The following is a 17,893-nucleotide window of genomic DNA, read 5'->3' as shown; positions in this document are numbered from 1 at the left end:
CAAGGATGCATCTTCACTGCCTCACTGGAGCCTCCATTCCTCCATTCTGCAGTACAAGAGTGTGTAGGCACCTCCTGGGACAGACTCTCATGGGGCCCCCCTCGACCACGGGCCCTCGGGCAGTGCCCGACTGCCCGAATGATCAGTCCGCCCCTGCGTGACCCACCTCTTTTCAGCTGCTGGCTGGCTTCTCCCACTGCCTGTAACTGCTGCTAGGATGGGAGATTGATGCAGTTGCGGGGTCACCATGCAGCTCCATAAGTTAGTGGTCAGTGCAGCTCCATCAGTGCCCATCAATGCAGATTAATCAGTGCCCATCAGTGCAGCTCCACCAATGCCCATCAATGCAGACTTATCAGTGCACATCAGTGCAGCTCCATCAGTGCCCATCAGTGTAGCTCTATCAGTGCAGCTCCATCAGTGCCCACCAATGCAGACTGATGAGTGCCCATCAGTGCAGCTCCATCAGTACCTATCAGTGAAGCTTCATCAGTGTCCATCTGTGCAGCTCTATCAGTGTCCATCAGTGCAGCTCCATCAGTGCCCAACAGTGCAGCTTCCTCAATGGAGGCTCACCATTGCAACCTCACCAGTGGAGACTCACCAATGCAGCCTCATCAGTGGAGGCTCACCAGTGCAGTCTTATCAATGGAGGCTCACTAATGCAACCTCATCAGTGGAGGCTCACCAGTGCAACCTCATCAGTGGAGGCTCATCATTGCAGCCTCGTCAGTGGAGACTCACCAGTGCAACCTCACCAGTGGAGACTCACCATTGCAGCCTCGTCAGTGGAGGCTCACCAGTGCAACATCATCAGTGGAGGCTTACCAGTGCAGCCTTATCAGTGCAGTGTCATCATTGAAGCCTCATCAGTGGTGGCTCACAATTGCAGCCTCATCAGTGGAGGCTCACGAGTGCAGCCTCGCCAGTGGAGGCCCATCAGTGCAGCCTCACCAGTGCACTCTCATCAGTGGAGGCTTACCAGTGCAGCCTCACCAATGCAACCCCATCAGTGGAGGCTCACCCGTGCAGCCTCTCCAGTGGAGGCTCACCAATGCAGCCTCGTCAGTGGAGGCTCACCAGTGCAGCCTCATCAGTGTCCATCAGTTATTACAGCAGAATACAGTGTGTATAAGATATAATTATAGGCCTGTTTCTATAGTTCGGTAGTAATTAAAGAAAGCATGTAGGGGCAATTTGTTTATCTGCTGTTGTGGCTGGCTGGAGGGGGGGGGGGGATTGCATCGGAAGAGTGCAGCCAGTAACAGAAAACCTAGAGGAGGGAGAATTTAATATTTATTGAAAGTAGACTACATAGAATGAACTAAACATTGTGCACATGCATGCTTTACATTTATCAGACTAGCATCTGTCTGTGTGCTCAGCAGTGTGGCTGGAGTATGAGAGGTGTGATCTATGTTGAAGTGGGCCTGGTGTTCCCCTTCCACATTCAATGCAATTCCCCAATGTTCATGGGAAATGTAGTTCCTTTTCCTGTAAAGAGAGAGGAGAGGATGATGTAATCCCTGTTGTAACACCTCCTCCTTGGCAGAATACACGCTGCATTTTTTGAATTACAGTGAGGATTTCCTGAAAATTCAATTCAACTTTTTTCTTCAATGGTAAGGAATTTCACAATTGTATTAACTGTTTAGTGATTAGTGTAGATGGGTGTATTAATGGGAGATTTTTTTTGCCGATCTCGGAGTTCTGCTTTAAGTTTCAAAAAGAATTTCAAAGAAAATATGTTGTGAACAAAACTGAGCAGAATTAATTTGTCATCTTTCTATATAATATAGATAGGGTGTGAACAGTTAGATAAACCCAGAAGAAGAAGGGTTGGATCAATCTGCACATTTTATAATTTATGTTCATTTGTGTTCAGTCTCTGTTTTTGTTATCCTAAAACTATAACTGAAACTTCTGACTTCATATTTATGAATTAGGACTTACATTTCATATACATACAAGTCAGGTTTCCAGAGGTTGTCCCCTGTTGTCAGTATATTTTTTATTGAACAAGTCCTCTCTAGATCCCATCCTACAAATTCATTGTCCCATTTCTGCAAAAACAAAAACAAAATACAAGTACATTTGTAGGCTATACCAAACTATAATAACACAATTCGATTTATAAGCGGAAGATAGATAGATAGATAGATAGATAGATAGATAGATAGATAGATAGATAGATAGATAGATAGATAGATAGATAGATAGATAGATAGATAGATAGATAGATCAGGGCCTTTTTTCAGCAGGAACGCGGGGGAACGCAGTTCCGCCACCTCCAGCATTGAATTTATGTAATGGCATGGGGTGTGCTGGAAGGTCTATTGATGCTGGCCGCTGGAGGATCTATTGCTACTGGTGGGGATCTATTTTTGTGTGAGGGTCTGTTGAGGAATCTATTGTTGCTGGGGGGGGGGGCATATGTTGCTGGTAGGGATCTACTCTTGAGGGAGAGGTCTATTTTTGCTGGCTGTGGGAGGGTCTATTGCTGCAGGCTGCTGGGAGACTTGGTGTTGCTGCTGGGGGGGGGGTCTACTGTTGCAGGGGTGGATCTTTTGTTGCTAGGGGTGGTATTTTGTTGTGGGTGGTTGATTATTGCTGTGTGGGGGGGGGGGTCTGTTGTTGTGTAGGAGAACTATTGTTGCTGGGGAAGATTTATTGTTGCTGTAAGGTACCTTTTGTTGCTGGTGTGGGTCCACTGTTGCTGGGGGAGTCTATTGTTGTGTGGGGGATCTATTGTTGATGGAGTGGGTCTATTGTTGCTGGCTGCAGGGGGGGGGGGGTCTATTTTACTGCTTTTTGTGTTCTCATTAACAAATACCATACCAACTATTTAGCAGTTAGCACCAAAAAATGATACATGATTCTGTTTTCTCTAAAAGGGGCAGTACTGGGAGGTGAGTAGGGGGTTGAACCAAGAGATGGTGCTCAAGAGAGGGTAGGGGCAAAGACTTGGGGGGGGGGGGGGGTCCCTGCACCTATTCTCTGAGAAAAAAAGCCCTGAGATAGATAAGATAGATATAAGATAGATAAGATATATAAAATAGATTAGATAGATAGATAGATAGATAGATAGATAGATAGATAGATAGATAGATAGATAGATAGATAGATAGATAGATAGATAGATAGATAGATAGATAGATAGATAGATAGATAGATAGGTAGGTAGGTAGGTAGATAGATAGATAGATAGATAGATAGATAGATAGATAGATAGATAGATAGATAGATAGATAGATAGATAGATAGATAGATAGATAGATAGATAGACCCCAAGCAATATATTAGATAAAGATCCTTGGGTGACACAGAATACTGTACAGTATATCCATATGTAAAATGAATGACCACTTTATGGGACTACAACACCCTACATTCAAAAACAATTCAAAAGGGGAAAAGTATGTTGTTTTCATATACAAAGTATATGATGATATACTTTGCTATATATATATAGTGGTATGACATTCAGCTAATATTTTTTTATTTTTATCATTTTACAGTGATTTTATTATTAGTATATTAAGGGATGTTTTTATTATGTACTTTCCCCTTGTTAATATTGTTTCGATCAGGGCCGGTACCTCCATTAGGCGAACCAGTCTTCCGCCTAGGGCACACTGCCGCCTAGGCGCAACAACACCCGCTTGTTTACAAATATCAAGGGGAAAACGCCTCTAAGTGCAGACTGTATTAATCTTTTATTAAAGAAAGGATGCCAAATGGCAAATCACATAATAAGGTAGATAATAGGTTTATCAGAAAGGTATAAATCCGGGACACTGTGCAGGATTACCCGCCGATGAGCCACCAGGGCCTGCTGCCATGCTACAGAGTGTTTAGGAAAGCTGTTCAGACACTTCCAAGATGGCGTTGGTATGCACACGTGGCCCGTAGCATCAGCGGGATGACGTCACCAGAGTCAGAATGACACGTTTCAGAGCATGCGCCGTCACCGTTCCATCCATGGGCAGGCAGGCTCTTTCATCAGGCTGAAGATATAGAGATTAGGAGCCTTTATATATCGGGACCAGCCCACTGATGCTGCAATTTATCAGTAGTTGGACTGCAAATCATATGCTTTTTTTAATATAATGGTATCATCATGGTAATCTTTTTGAAGTTTTATTTCTTTTAGGGGGGTGCAGGTATCTAGTCTTGCCTAGGGCGAGAGGCGTAACTAGAACCTTCAGGGCCCAAGTGCAAGAAACCATGGCCAGGGGTCCAGGGGCCCTTTCCTTCAAGCCTGGGGCTCTTCCCACTGATCCTGGGGCCCTTTACTTTAGTTGCGGGGCCCTTTATTATAGTCCTGCAGCGGGACCCTTTCACAAGTTCTGCTGTGGGCCCCCTTCCTGCCATCTTGGGGTCTCCCCACGGTGGTGGAATGCCAGGGCCCGGTTGCAAGTGTGACCTTTGCGATCCTGAAAGTTCACCCACTGGTGTCAGTAGTTTTTATTTTTTGGTATTTTAGTTGTATTATTTTTTATAATTGTATTTTTTTACAATGTCACTGACTATGACTCTGTCCATTCAGAAAAGGAAGGAGCTGGTAAATTACATATTGCAGCCGGCAGGAGAGGGGAGGGAGCACAGTGTGTGGGGGGGGGGGGGCAGGTGAGCACACAGGGGCCCAGAGACAGCAGAACACAAGTGAACTGGATAGGAGGGGTGGCGGGGGCAGCATACAGAGGAACCAATCTCCTCCATTTTCCTCCTGCAGCTACAGGAGGAAAAAGGAGGACAGTGATTTCTCTACATGCTGCCCCCGCCACCCCTCCTATCCAGGTGTACAGGGGAGCTGCACAGGCCCCCAGGAGCTTCGGGCCCAGTTACAATTGCAACCCCTGCAACCCCTGTAGTTACGCCCCTGCCTAGGGCACAAAATAGTCTAGCACTGGCCCTGGTTTCGATATAGGTCATAAGATTCTTATAAAGTAACCATTAATTTTACATATGGATAAATCCCATGTCACCAAAGGACTCTATCTCTATCTAAACTCTATCTAACCTATTTATCTAGATTGGGATCTAGCAGACAAAAGTTTTTTTTAGAGATTTTTACAAAGGTCAATAGTCAAATTTCCAATCACAACATTGATTTTAATGAGACACAAATGCTCAGATTCAAAATACACACTATCAACCATAAAAACCTGATTGTAATGCTATGTATAATAACTCGATTTTATTGTATATGTGCAATGACAGCTGTCTCACGTAAAATGCTTATAAAAATAAATATGACTTACCATGTTGAACCAGACCAATGTAGATAAAAACTGCAAACTTGTGTCCTGAAAAATAATAATTGGAAGTTTTGCCAGGAGTTTAGCAGGACACAAGCACACACACACATATTTTTTTTTTTTTCTATTTGACTACAAAGGAATTTATTTTGCCAAGCCAATTTTTCTAATGGAATCTTTTTGAACATGGGTATATTTTAGGTGAAATTGTGTAAATCTTGGTCAACAAGATTGATAAATAGACCCCAATGTTTTGTTGCACTTCATTTTTATTAGATGGACATGTACAGTAGTTGCTTTTATTTTCTGTTACTAAAATTTTTTATTGAAAGACAAGCAAAAATATACAATATGAGCTCAACAGTCACAGCTGTAATAAAGATGAATTCAACCAGAGTGCCTGTATGGTCATATTGACACCTTAAAGCGGTTGTAAACCCAAAATCGTGAAAAAAAAAAAAAAAAACCTGCAAGACAAAGGCATAATGAGCTAGTATGCATCGCATACTAGCTCATTATGTATTACTTACCTTAGAATGCAGCCCCGACACGGACCCCCGGACATCGCTGCGGGCGCTGCCATGATCCCTCGCCGTCTCTTCCGGGTTCGGCTGCTCCGGCGCTGTGATTGGCCGCATGCGTGCGGGAGTGATTTTCCGGCAAGCTCCCGGCAAGCAAAACTGAAGGTCCCCCCGGACCTTCAGAGCGCATGCGCCGCTCGCGTGAGCGGCTGCATGCACTGCAAATATATTAATTGTACCTACAGGTAAGCCTTATTATAGGTTTACCTGTAGGTAAAAGTGTAAAAAAGCGGGATACTACCGCTTTAAGTAATATACTTTACACAATAATTAAACAAGTTATTATAAGGCAATATTGGGACAAGGTATCGGTTTCCTAAATATTATAAAGACGGACTTGTGAGCACTAAGGATTTTCCATAGATATGTGGCATACGATAATAACCAATGAGCTAATCTAAAACAGTATGTGAAAGGGAAAGAAAGGTTCTAGCTGCATGACTTTGAGCAGGAGGGCTATGATATAAAATCTCATCCCCAAAAAAGTTTATAAAAGGTAAATCGAGAATAGTGGCCTTTTTTTTTTTTTACTTTTATATGTAACACTGCCCCCTAGGGAGCTGCTGAGAATTCCACTTCTTGGGTTCCCCTGGGTTACTATTAGCAACTGACAACAGATACACGGCATTAAAAAGTTCTTTGCTCAGACAATGAACAGTCCAGGGGATTTGTTTTTTTGTGTTTTTATTGGAACTTGGATGGGAGAAGGGATTAGTGGGATACTCGAACTTGAACTATGCACAATCTCTGAGGACAACTGACTGAGCTGCTTACCCTTGCCACTAAAGTGAAGATAAAGAATATGTACTCTCATTTAGGTTTCTCTACAGGGTCTAACTTGGCACCCCCTTTTTCACTGACTGTGTGCGCTGACCTTCTGTCCACTGACACCCTATTGGAGTGGTCCCCTTCCTGGGCAGACCCCTGGCAAGCTTCCCGGTACTCACGGACACTGTTTTTCCCTGGGTCGCTCTGCCTCCAACTCCCTTGTCAGCATCCACTGGACCTCCTGGCTCAGCACCACACTTCTGGTCCACAAGGCCGACTGCCTGTGACCACCTTCCTCAGCAACAGGAGGAGAGACAGCCGTCACCCTCCTCCTGGGACCTGGCTTCCCGCCCAAAGACCCCTGTCACATGTGGCTTTTATAACATATCCCAGGATGCACCACTGGTGTGCCAACCCACTGGGGTAGTCATAGAAGCCTGTGTGTCACTGGCTGGGTTTCCTCCATTGTCCAACAGGCTCCCCTATTGGATACAGTGGGGACACTCCCTCAGACTAGATGAATCACACATGGACACATGCAACAGGCCTAACTACTGATCAGGCTGCCCTGATAAGCAGATGGGGTAAACTATTCCTTTTCCTAGAACCTACCTATGAGGGTGCTACATATAATATAGGAAAAAAAACATTTAATAATGCCAATGTAAAGACTTTTACAGAATTTTGCTGTTCTCATGCCTGTGAGATAAAACTATACTGTTCAAACAGTAAGGTTTTTTCTGTTTTTCTCCCAAAGTTCTATAATTTTATTTTCTTTCTTGTATTTTTTAATTTTACCTTTGCACATACACTATATTTTCAAACGTTTTGGGACACCTGCCTTTACACGCACATGAACTTTAATGGCATCCTAGTTTTAGTCTGTGGGGTTCAATATTGAGTTGGTCCACCCTTTGCAGCTATAACAGCTTCAACTCCTCTGGGAAGCCTGTCCACAAGGTTTAGTAGTGTGTCTATGGGAATGTTTGAACATTTTTCCAGAAGCGCATTTGTAAGGTCAGGCGCTAATGTTGGTTGAGAAGGCCTGGTTCCAGTGTCTGATCTAATTCATCCCAAAGGTATTCTATTGGAGTGAGGTCAGGACTCTGTGCAGGCCAGTCCAGTTCCTCCACTCCAAACTCATTCATCCATGTCTTTGTGGACCTTGTTTGTGCACTGGTGCATGGGCGTCCGCAGAACTTTTTTCAGGGGGGGGCATCATTTTAAGGTCACCCATGCCCCGCCCCTTTTCAACTATGTCATGAAGGGGAGAGGCTTAGTCATTATACAAATTTTGAGTATTTATTTTTAAAGGGCAAATGGCAGCATTTATTTTTAAAGCATACCCCCAGTATAACCTATAATCCTCTCCTCACAATTTTTATTTTTAAAATAAAAATGTATACCTTGAATTTAATCCAAAATTTATTATTTTAATAAATCTAACTTTTTAATAATTTTACAGACTTTTATAGTGTAATAATATGAGTTATCAGTGTATATATTTTTTCTGCTGATGGACATATATTTACTGCCATGTTTTCTAGTTTAATTATATATACAGTGAGTGATTTTTTTAAAAGTAACAGCATATTCTTAAAATTGAAGGTATAAACTCTGCGCAAAGGTCTCTATTTGGATGTGCAAAGAGCTAGAAAGTGCAGGTGTGAGTGACAATGTAGAAGTATAAAATACAAGTATGTAATAAAAAATGGAAAATATAGATAATTGTAAGGCTGCAGCCTCCCAGAATATTAGTCCGGAGACTAAAAGTAATATGAGTAGAGGATGGGTATTGGCGCTGCCTTAGGTAAACAGAAAATCAGTGTATGATGTAAACATATGAAGTGATAATACGATAAAGTGACAAGTGCAAATATTATCACAACTGATATAGAAATAATGTAAACATATAAAGTGGTAATGCAATAAAGTGACAAAGTGCAAATATTATCACAACTTATAAAGTGCACATTTCCAGTGGTATTCAAATAAAGTGCTAAACAAATAAAGTGCTAGCATGCACGTGCAAGAAAGTCCTCGACTGTATAAAACAGTATGGTATAGGTGCTGGAAGTGCTAAAAAACCAATTAACTCTAGGTTGTAAAAAGACACAGTCCAGATTAGCAATAGTGTGCAACAAAAAGGTTCAACAGTCCAATGTGGTGAAATCTCTAGAGTCCACTGGCTACTTATAGCGTGGAATAGTATACGCCAAGACAGGTGGATAGTCAGGTGGGAAACACACTACCGAGAAGGTGAACTAGGAAGGGTTGACCCCGTGTTTGGTGGTGAGGTGCTAGGTGATCCCTTCTGGTAGAAAGACACACTCACCAGAAGCACCCACCCCACACAGGGGTATAGGGCGGGTGTATAACGGTCAAAAATCAATGTATCTCCTCTCCTTATAGGTCGGTAGATCCCTGGGGAATGGTCTCAGCGGTCCTGACAGCGAGTGTTCATTTAAAAGCATATAATAGGATCCGTAGGTGAGTAGGGACCGCAAGCCCCTCGCTTAGCGGCGCTTCCGGGACGCCGTGCGCTGCTCCTGATGACGTCAGCTTGATGACGAAACACATAGAGCGTAGGCACGTCAGTTCTGCCCTGTGAAACACACATCCGGCTGGTGAGGCGCACGGCGTCCCGGAAGCGCCGCTAAGCGAGGGGCTTGCGGTCCCTACTCACCTACGGATCCTATTATATGCTTTTAAATGAACACTCGCTGTCAAGACCGCTGAGACCATTCCCCAGGGATCTAACGACCTAGAAAGAGAGGAGATACAGTGATGTTTGACCGTTATACACCCGCCCTATACCCCTGTGTGGGGTGGGTGCTTCCGGTGAGTGTGTCTTTCTACCAGAAGGGATCACCTAGCACCTCACCACCAAACACGGGGTCACCCCTTCCTAGTTCACCTTCTCGGTAGTGTGTTTCCCACCTGACTATCCACCTGTCTTGGCGTATACTATTCCACGCTATAAGAAGCCAGTGGACTCTAGAGATTTCACCACATTGGACGGCTGAACCTTTTTGTTGCACACTATTGCTAATCTGGACTGTGTCTTTTTACAACCTAGAGTTAATTGGTTTTTTAGCACTTCCAGCACCTATACCATACTGTTTTATACAGTCGAGGACTTTCTTGCATGTGCATGCTAGCACTTTATTTGTTTAGCACTTTATTTGAATACCACTGGAAATGTGCACTTTATAAGTTGTGATAATATTTGCACTTTGTCACTTTATTGCATTACCACTTTATATGTTTACATTATTTCTATATCAGTTGTGATAATATTTGCACTTGTCACTTTATCGTATTATCACTTCATATGTTTACATCATACACTGATTTTCTATTTACCTAAGACAGCGCCAATACCCATCCTCTACTCATATTCTTAAAATTATTTACTTATTCATTGATGGTTTTTTGATATTTATAGGATACATTATGACATATACAATACTTCACTTCCGGGTTCGGGATTTTAGGATGCATTCTTATAGTTTTTAATTTTTTTTCCAATTAATAAATAATCAGCAATTTTAAAAGTGAAATTATACTTGGACCATAGTAATATGGCTGCTGGGCTCTCTGGCTTGTCCCAGAATGTAGTAAATACGAAGCTGAATATTGATAAGGCATAATATGGTTGGGGAGATTTTCAAAGATGGCTTCCTGGCCATTTTCGGTTAACATACTCACGTGACCCGCCACCTCATCCATCCTCTTCCCCTCCCCTCCTGACTGACTGACGACAGCGAGGAATCCTCGGCCCCACCCGCTGCAGGCAGCTTTTAGACAGGGAGAGGAGAGAGCCGACGGGTCACGTGTGCGGCGCTCATCGCTCGTGTCTCCGGCCTAACGCTTAGTGTTATGGAAATCTCTTTCTGCTCTGTACCTATATCCAGGAACTATATTCTCGATACCCTTGTTGTTATTTTGATATCAAATTCCCATTTTGAATAGAGTTAACTTGAAATGACTTAAGATTGTTATATCTTTGTTTACTCTATGTGATACCAATATTTGTCATATTATTGTACCAATTCTCTTTGTACCACCATCTTCTGTTTCCTTTCAATAAAAGTTTGTATACAAAAAAAAGAACGCCTAATTTTTTTTAAAAACACATACACAGACACAGGGGCACACAGGATTATTAAACAGACCAGACAGGATGGTATAAAGTGGCTTAACAACCACTTTAAAGGGGAAGTTGAGATTCCAGGGGGGGGGGGGGCATTTGCCCCCCCTTGCCCCTACCTGCGGACGCCCATGCACTGGTGCACAGTCATGTTGGAAAAGAAAGGGGCCATCCCAAAAACTGTTCCCACAAGGTTGGGAGCATTAAATTGTCCAAAATGTCTTAGTATGCTGCCACCTTAAGAGTTCCCTTCACTGGAACTAAGGGGCCAAGCCCAACCCCTAAAAAACAACCCCACATCATAATCCCCCTCCATCAAATGATTTGGACCAGTGCCCAAAGCAATGTCCATAAAGACATGGATGAGCAAGTTGGGGTGAAGGAACTTGACTGACCTGTCAAATAAATGCGCTTCTGGAGAATTGTCAAACATTCCCATAAACACACTCTTAAACCTTGTGGACAGCCTTCCCATGAGAGTTGAAGCTGCTATAGCTGCAAAGGGTGGGCCAACCGAATATTGAACCCTACGGACTAAGACTGGGATGCTATCAAAGTAAGTGTGCGCCTAAAGGCAGCCGCCCCCAATACTTTTGACAATATAGTGTATATAAATCTCATATATTTATATATATATATATATATATATATATATATAATATCTCACAAAAGTGAGCACACCCCTCACATTTTTGTAAATATTGTATTATATCTTTTCAAGTGACAAGTGACAACACTGAAGAAATTACACTTTGCTACAATTTAAAGTAGTGTACAGCTTATATAACAGTGTAAACTTGCTGTCCCCTCAAAATAACTCAATACACAGCCATTAATGTCTAAATCACTGGCAACAAAAGTGAGTACACCCCTAAAGGAAAAGTTTCCAAATTGGGCCCAAAGTGTCAATATTTTGTGTGGCCACCATTATTTTACAGCTCTGCATTAATCCGCATGGGCATGAAGTTCACCAGAGCTTCACAGGCTGTCACTGGAGTCCTCTTCCACTCCTCCATGAGGAAATCAAGGAGCTGGTGGATGTTAGAGACCTTGCACTCCTTCACCTTCCATTTGAGGATTCCCCACTAATGCACAATAGGGTTTAGGTCTGGAGACATGCTTGGCCAGTCCATCACCTTTAGCTTCTTTAGTAAGGCATTCGTCATTTTGGAGGTGTGTTTGGGGTCGTTATCATGTTGAAATAATGCCCTGCGGCCCAGTTTGCGAAGGGAGGAGATCATGCTCTGCTTCAGTATGTCACAATACATATCGGCATAAATGGTTCCCTCAATGAACTGTAGCTCCCCAGTGCCAGCAACACTCATGCAGTCCAAGAACATGACACTCCCACCACCATGCTTAATTGTAGGCAAGACACACTTGTCTTTGTACTCCTCACCTGGTTGCCACCACACACACTTGACACCATCTGAACCACATAAGTTTATCTTGGTCTCATAAGACCACAAGATATGGTTCCAGTAATCCATGTTCTTAGTCTGCTTGTCTTCAGCAAACGGTTTGCGGGCTTTCTTGTGCATTATCTTCAGAAGAGGCTTCCTTCTGAGACGACAGGCATGCAGACCAATTTGATGCAGGGTGCGGCGTATGGTCTGAGCACTGACAGGCTGACCCCCCACCCCTTCAACCTCTGCAGCAATGCTGGCAACACTCATACGTCTATTTCTCAAAGACAACCTCTGGATATGACACTGAGCATGTGCACTCAACTTCTTTGGTGAACCATGGCGAGGCCTGTTCTGAGTTGAACCTGTCCTGTTAAACCACTGGGCAACCATGCTACAGCTCAGTTTCAGGGTCTTGGCAATCTTCTTATAGCCTAGGCCATCTTTATGTAAAGCAACAATTCTTTTTTTTCAGATCCTCAGAGAGTTCTCTGCCATGAGGTGCCATGTTAAACTTCCAGTGACCAGTATGAGAGAGTGAGAGCGATAACACCAAATTTAACACACCTGCTCCCTATTCCTTGTAACACTAATGAGTCAAATGACACCTGGGAGGGAAAATGGCTAATTGGGCCCAATTTAGACATTTTCACTTAGGTGTGCATTCACTTTTGTTGCCAGCAGTTTAGACATTAATGGCTGTGTGTTGAGTTATTTTGAGGGGACAGCAAATTTACACTGTTATATAAGCTGTACATTCACAACTTACATTGTAGCAAAGTGTCATTTCTTGTCACATTAAAAGATATAATAAAATATTTACAAAAATGTGAGGGGTGTACTCACTTTTGTGAGATACTGTATATATAAATAAACAGAGTATATACAGTATATCTCAAGTGCCCAATTGTTCATCTCAAAAAAGTCCACAAATGTTCTGTGAATATCAGTTATTAATCTATTGTGCCACCACCATAAAAGTGTCAGATTCTGTGTGAAATTATGATTAGTAGATCACCACCAGAAACATGTGCACATAGAAACATAGAAAAGTGATGGCAGAAAAAAGACTGAGTAGCCCATCAATTCCGCCCGTTTCCTTTTTTTTCTTTTTTTCTTTTTAGTTAACTTTTTTGTCTGAGTATAGATCTATGTTTGTGTCAAGCATTGAAGTCATTTACTGTTGACTGTCTCAATACCTCTGCTGGAAGTTTATTCCATACATCAAAGTTCAGTAAAATAATACTTTCTAGAAATAGTTTTGAACTTTCCCCCAGTTAGTTTGAGGTCATATCCCTGTGTTCTTGATTTTGGTTTGGTTTCATATTGAAAAAACTGCCCTCCTGAACCTTATATATCCCCTAGATGTATTAAAAGGTTTCAACCATGTCTCCCCTTTCCTTTCTTTCATCCAGACTGGACATTAAGTTCCTGAAGTCGCTCTCGATATGTTTTATCTCCCAGACCTTTCACCATTTTTGTTACCCATTTCTGGACTCATTCTTATTGATCAATATTCCTTTTGATCTTATCAATATCTTTTTGAAAGTGAGGTCTCCAGAACTGGACACAGTATTCTAAATGAGGTCACTAAAGATCTATGTAGGGGAATCAGAACCTCCTTCCTCCTGTTGGTTATCCATCTAGCGATGCGTCCTAGAATTCTGTTCATTTTTTCCACTGTCTGGTCAAACTGTTTGCTCATTTTGCAATCATCTGAAATGAGTACCCCTAAATCTTTTTCTTCTGTATTGCTGGCTAACACTGTACCCCAAATGTTGTTCTCTCTCAGGGGATTTATTTTTCCCTAGGTGCATTATTTTACATTTAGAAACATTGAACTGCAGTTTCCACTGCTTTGACAAATCTTCCAGCAATGCCAATCACACCTTTGTATCATCAGCAAAAATACATACCTTGCCCAACTAACCTTTAGTTATATCACTTATAGATTAAATAGAACAGGACAGAGTACAGAGCCTTGTGGTACACCACTAGTGACTGGTGATTGTTCAGAGTAAACCCCATTTACATCCACACTCTGGTATCTATCCTTTAGCCAGCTGTATATCTGAACCAACCAAGGGTTAAGTCCTAGCTTGTACAACTTTGTATTAGATCATTATGTGGAACTGTATCAAAAGCTTTGCTGAAATCAAGATAAGCTATGTCCACTGCACCACGCTGGTCCAAAACATTGGAAAAAATTGGAAAAAAAAATTTGATTAGATTAGTCTGACATGATCTGCCCTCAGTAAAGCCATGCTGCTTTGGGTCCAACAAGTTGTGTACTTTTAACCACTTAAGCCCCGGAAGATTTTACCCCCTTCCTGACCAGGGGGTATTTTGCGATTCGGCACTGCGTGACTTTAACGGACAATTGCGCGGTCGTGCGACGCTGTACCTAAACGAATTTGACGTCCTTTTTTTCCCACAAACAGAGCTTTCTTTTGGTGGTATTTGATCACCTGTGCGATTTTTTGATCACGCGCTATAAACAAAAAAAGAGCGTCAATTTTGCAAAAATAACAATATTTTTCACATTTTTTTATATGAAATTCCCCCAAAAAAAAAAGTAAAAATCAAAATGTTTTAAAATTTTCGGCCAATTTGTTTTATGCTACATATGTTTGGTAAAAAAAAATCGCAAAAAGCGTATTTTGATTGGTTTGCGCAAAAGTTATCACGTTTACTAACAAAGGGAAAGATTTTTGTCATTTTTGTTGGTTTTTTTTTTAACGCGTAATGGCGGCGATCTGCGATTTTTTTGCGGTACTGCGACATTGCGGCGGACAGATCGGACCCTTGACTGACATTTTTGACACTTTTGGGGTTACCAGTGACATTTCTACAGTAATCAGTGCTAAAAATATGCACTGTTACTGTAAAAATACACTGGCAGTGAAGGGGTTAACTTTATTTGAGAGGGAGGGGCTGTGTGTGTCCCTAGGGACGTGATTCTAACTGTGATTGGCTGTGGCTTGAGGTGTAGTTACACTGATCAACAGTTCTACATAGTAGAACCGTATGATAAGTGTTTCTACACAGGGAGAACTGACAGGCAGCTTGTTTACACAAGCTGCCTGCCTTTCTCCCTCTCCCCCGCCGTTCGCCGAGTGACCAGCGGACATCGGGTCCGCCGGTCACACGCGCGTTGGGGTCCGTGACCGCGCGGGAGCGGGAGCGCGCCGCCGGCGGGGCGCGCGCTCGCTCCCCAGACCCTCCCAGGCTAGTGACGTACCGATACGTCACTCTACCTGTGAGGGGCTGACCGCCGCCGTATATAGTCGTGCGGCGGTCGGCAAGTAGTTAAGTGATCAATGATCCTTCTTTTCAGGATTGATTCCAATTACTTGACTACAACCGATTTTAAACTCATGTATCTATAAAAGGTTTTATTTCCTTTCTTAATAGATTTAGCAATTTCTTACTCTTTCTGTATTTTGGCAGTGCTGATAATGTTGGGGTAGCACATTGCTGGGCATCTTTCCTTTAAGGCTTCTTTCTCTAAGTGATTCTTTCTACAAGTGATACGCACTTCAAGCTCTGCTTCATCATCTGAAAATCTGAAAATCTCTTTTCTGTCCCTCCACAGGTACAATATGTGTAAGCTGCTAAAAGACATCCACTCTTAAACTGCAACTCCACCCTTAACTGCAACTGGAACCTGTTTAGTCTCTCTGTGTATTTGTGCTTTTGGTATGTGGCCTTTTTTCATCTGTTGCCCTGTGTGCATTACCATGATGTTTTTGTTGTTCTGAAGTGTCTAATGCTTTATGAGCAGGCCTTATCTTTATAGTCATTCTTGCCCCTTTCCAGTCTGACTTTAGAAGTGAAAGATCCACTATTTTAGACATCCTTATATCCACTCATGATTAATTAACCAATTTCCACCCCACCCTTATACCAGTATAAATTTAGTGCACCCTTAAGGGTCAGCACATTGCTGGGGTAGCACATTGCTGGGCATCTTTCCTTTAAGGCTTCTTTCTACAAGTGATACGCACTTCAAGCTCTGCACTTCAGCGATTGCACAAGGCGAATATACACAGCAAACAACACCAACAAGCACCAAACTGGCTGTAGGTGACCTTGTCTCTCTATTCAGCTCTTTGCACACTCTGTAACATGCACTCCCTACCACTCCTGCTGACATTTGTGTCCTCTCTTCTCAAACTCACTCACCTTCACCCCTCTTCTCCACCCCACAGCTTATATATATCACCCCATCTTCTGTCCTCTCCCTATTACTGCTCCTACTAACTCTTGCTAATTTTACATCACACACTGAGAAAACTTCCAGGACTCTGGGGCATGTCCCTTCATATATATCACACTCCCAAATTATTTCCCTCACACTTTTCCTTCTCCTTGCCTCTGGTGACATATCCCCAAACCCAGGGCCTCCATTTGGCTTTTTACTACGCTCCCACCACCCTACACCCTCTGCCAGCAGCCCCAACCCACATAACCTAGTCTCCATTCCTCTTCTTCCTAAGACCAGCCTCTCCTTCTCCTGCACCCTCTGGAACGCCCGCTCCGTCTGTAACAAACTCACCTCCCTCCATGACCTCTTCATCACAAATTCCTTTAACCTACTCGCCATCACCGAAACCTGGCTTCATAATTCCGATACTACTTCTCCTGCTTCCCTCTCATATGGTGGCCTCCTCTAGACTCACTCCCCTTGATCAGGTGGATGGAAGGGAGGTGGAGTGGGAATCCTTCTAGCCCCATACAGCACCTATCAGGTACTTCACCCACCTCCCTCTCTGACATACTCCTCTTTTGAGGTGCATTACATTTGTTTATTTTCTCCTGTTTCTTTAAGAATTGCTGTCTTCTACCGGCCCCCTGGACCAGTATCAACCTTCCTTGATGACTTTTCTGCCTGGCTACCCTACTTTCTCTCTTCTGAAATCCCCACAATCATTCTTGGTGATTTCAAAATCCCTGTTAATGCCAATACTACTACTGCTTCTAAACCTCTCAGCCTAACCTCATCTCTTGACCTGAAGCAATGGATACAGGCTCCTACACACTCCACTGGCAACACCCTTGACCTTGTCTTCTCCTATCTATGCACTCTATGCAACCTCTCCAACAAACCTCCCCCACTCTCTGATCACCACCTTATTAGTTTCGCACTCTCCCTGTCTTCCACCTCCTCTTCCTCCAACAGCCTAACAGTTACCCGTAGAAACCTTTGCCACATCAACCCTTCTATGCTCTATTCTGCTACTGACCATCTATATGACAAAATATCACCCCTTTCATGCCCCAACCTAGCCACTTCCATCTATAACAGCTAACTGTCATCCTCCCTAGACAAGCTCGCTCCCCTCACTACACGCAGAATTCGGCCTGACCCCTACAACCCTGGCAAACAGATGACACCAGAAGTCTCAGAAAACGTAGCCGTGCTCTTGAGCACCTGTGGTGTAAGACTAATGTCCCTGGAAGACTTCAACCAATATAAATCTGCCCTTCTAAAATACTATTCCTGCCTCCTCACTGCCAAGCAAACCAATTTTATCACGCTCATCCAAACATTCTCTTCTAGTCACCATCATCTCTTCTCTACCTTCAACTCTCTACTCTGTCCTCCACCAACTCTGCCCTCTAACTCGCTCACTGCCCAGGAGATCGCCAATCACTTCAAAAATAAGATCGATACAATTCGCGAGGCGATCTCTAATGTGCAAAAACCTCCCCCACTTTACA

The 17,893-nt window shown here is 43.0% G+C and overlaps 1 protein-coding gene across 1 annotated transcript in view; it reads right to left on the bottom strand.

Moving 5' to 3' along the window:
• The window catches only part of LOC309565544 (5-hydroxytryptamine receptor 3A-like), a gene marked incomplete at its 3' end in the record, with an annotated part of 44,980 nt that extends 39,661 nt beyond the window's left edge, over positions 1-5,319 (bottom strand). The window contains exons 1-2 of the mRNA XM_082270502.1: positions 5,265-5,319; positions 1,954-2,063 (exon numbers count right to left, since the gene is read on the bottom strand). Coding sequence (XP_082126628.1) covers positions 1,954-2,063; positions 5,265-5,267 — 113 coding nt within the window. The 5' untranslated portion in view covers positions 5,268-5,319. The remainder of the gene's footprint in view (positions 1-1,953; positions 2,064-5,264) is intronic.
• Positions 5,320-17,893: the final 12,574 nt, after the last annotated feature.

This window comes from Pelophylax lessonae (genome assembly GCF_965119305.1).
Source record: "Pelophylax lessonae genome assembly, chromosome: 10".
In the NCBI taxonomy this organism is placed as follows: domain Eukaryota; kingdom Metazoa; phylum Chordata; class Amphibia; order Anura; family Ranidae; genus Pelophylax; species Pelophylax lessonae.
The sequence above is the reverse complement of the archived record's forward strand: the minus strand, read 5'-3'. Positions and strand labels throughout refer to the sequence as shown.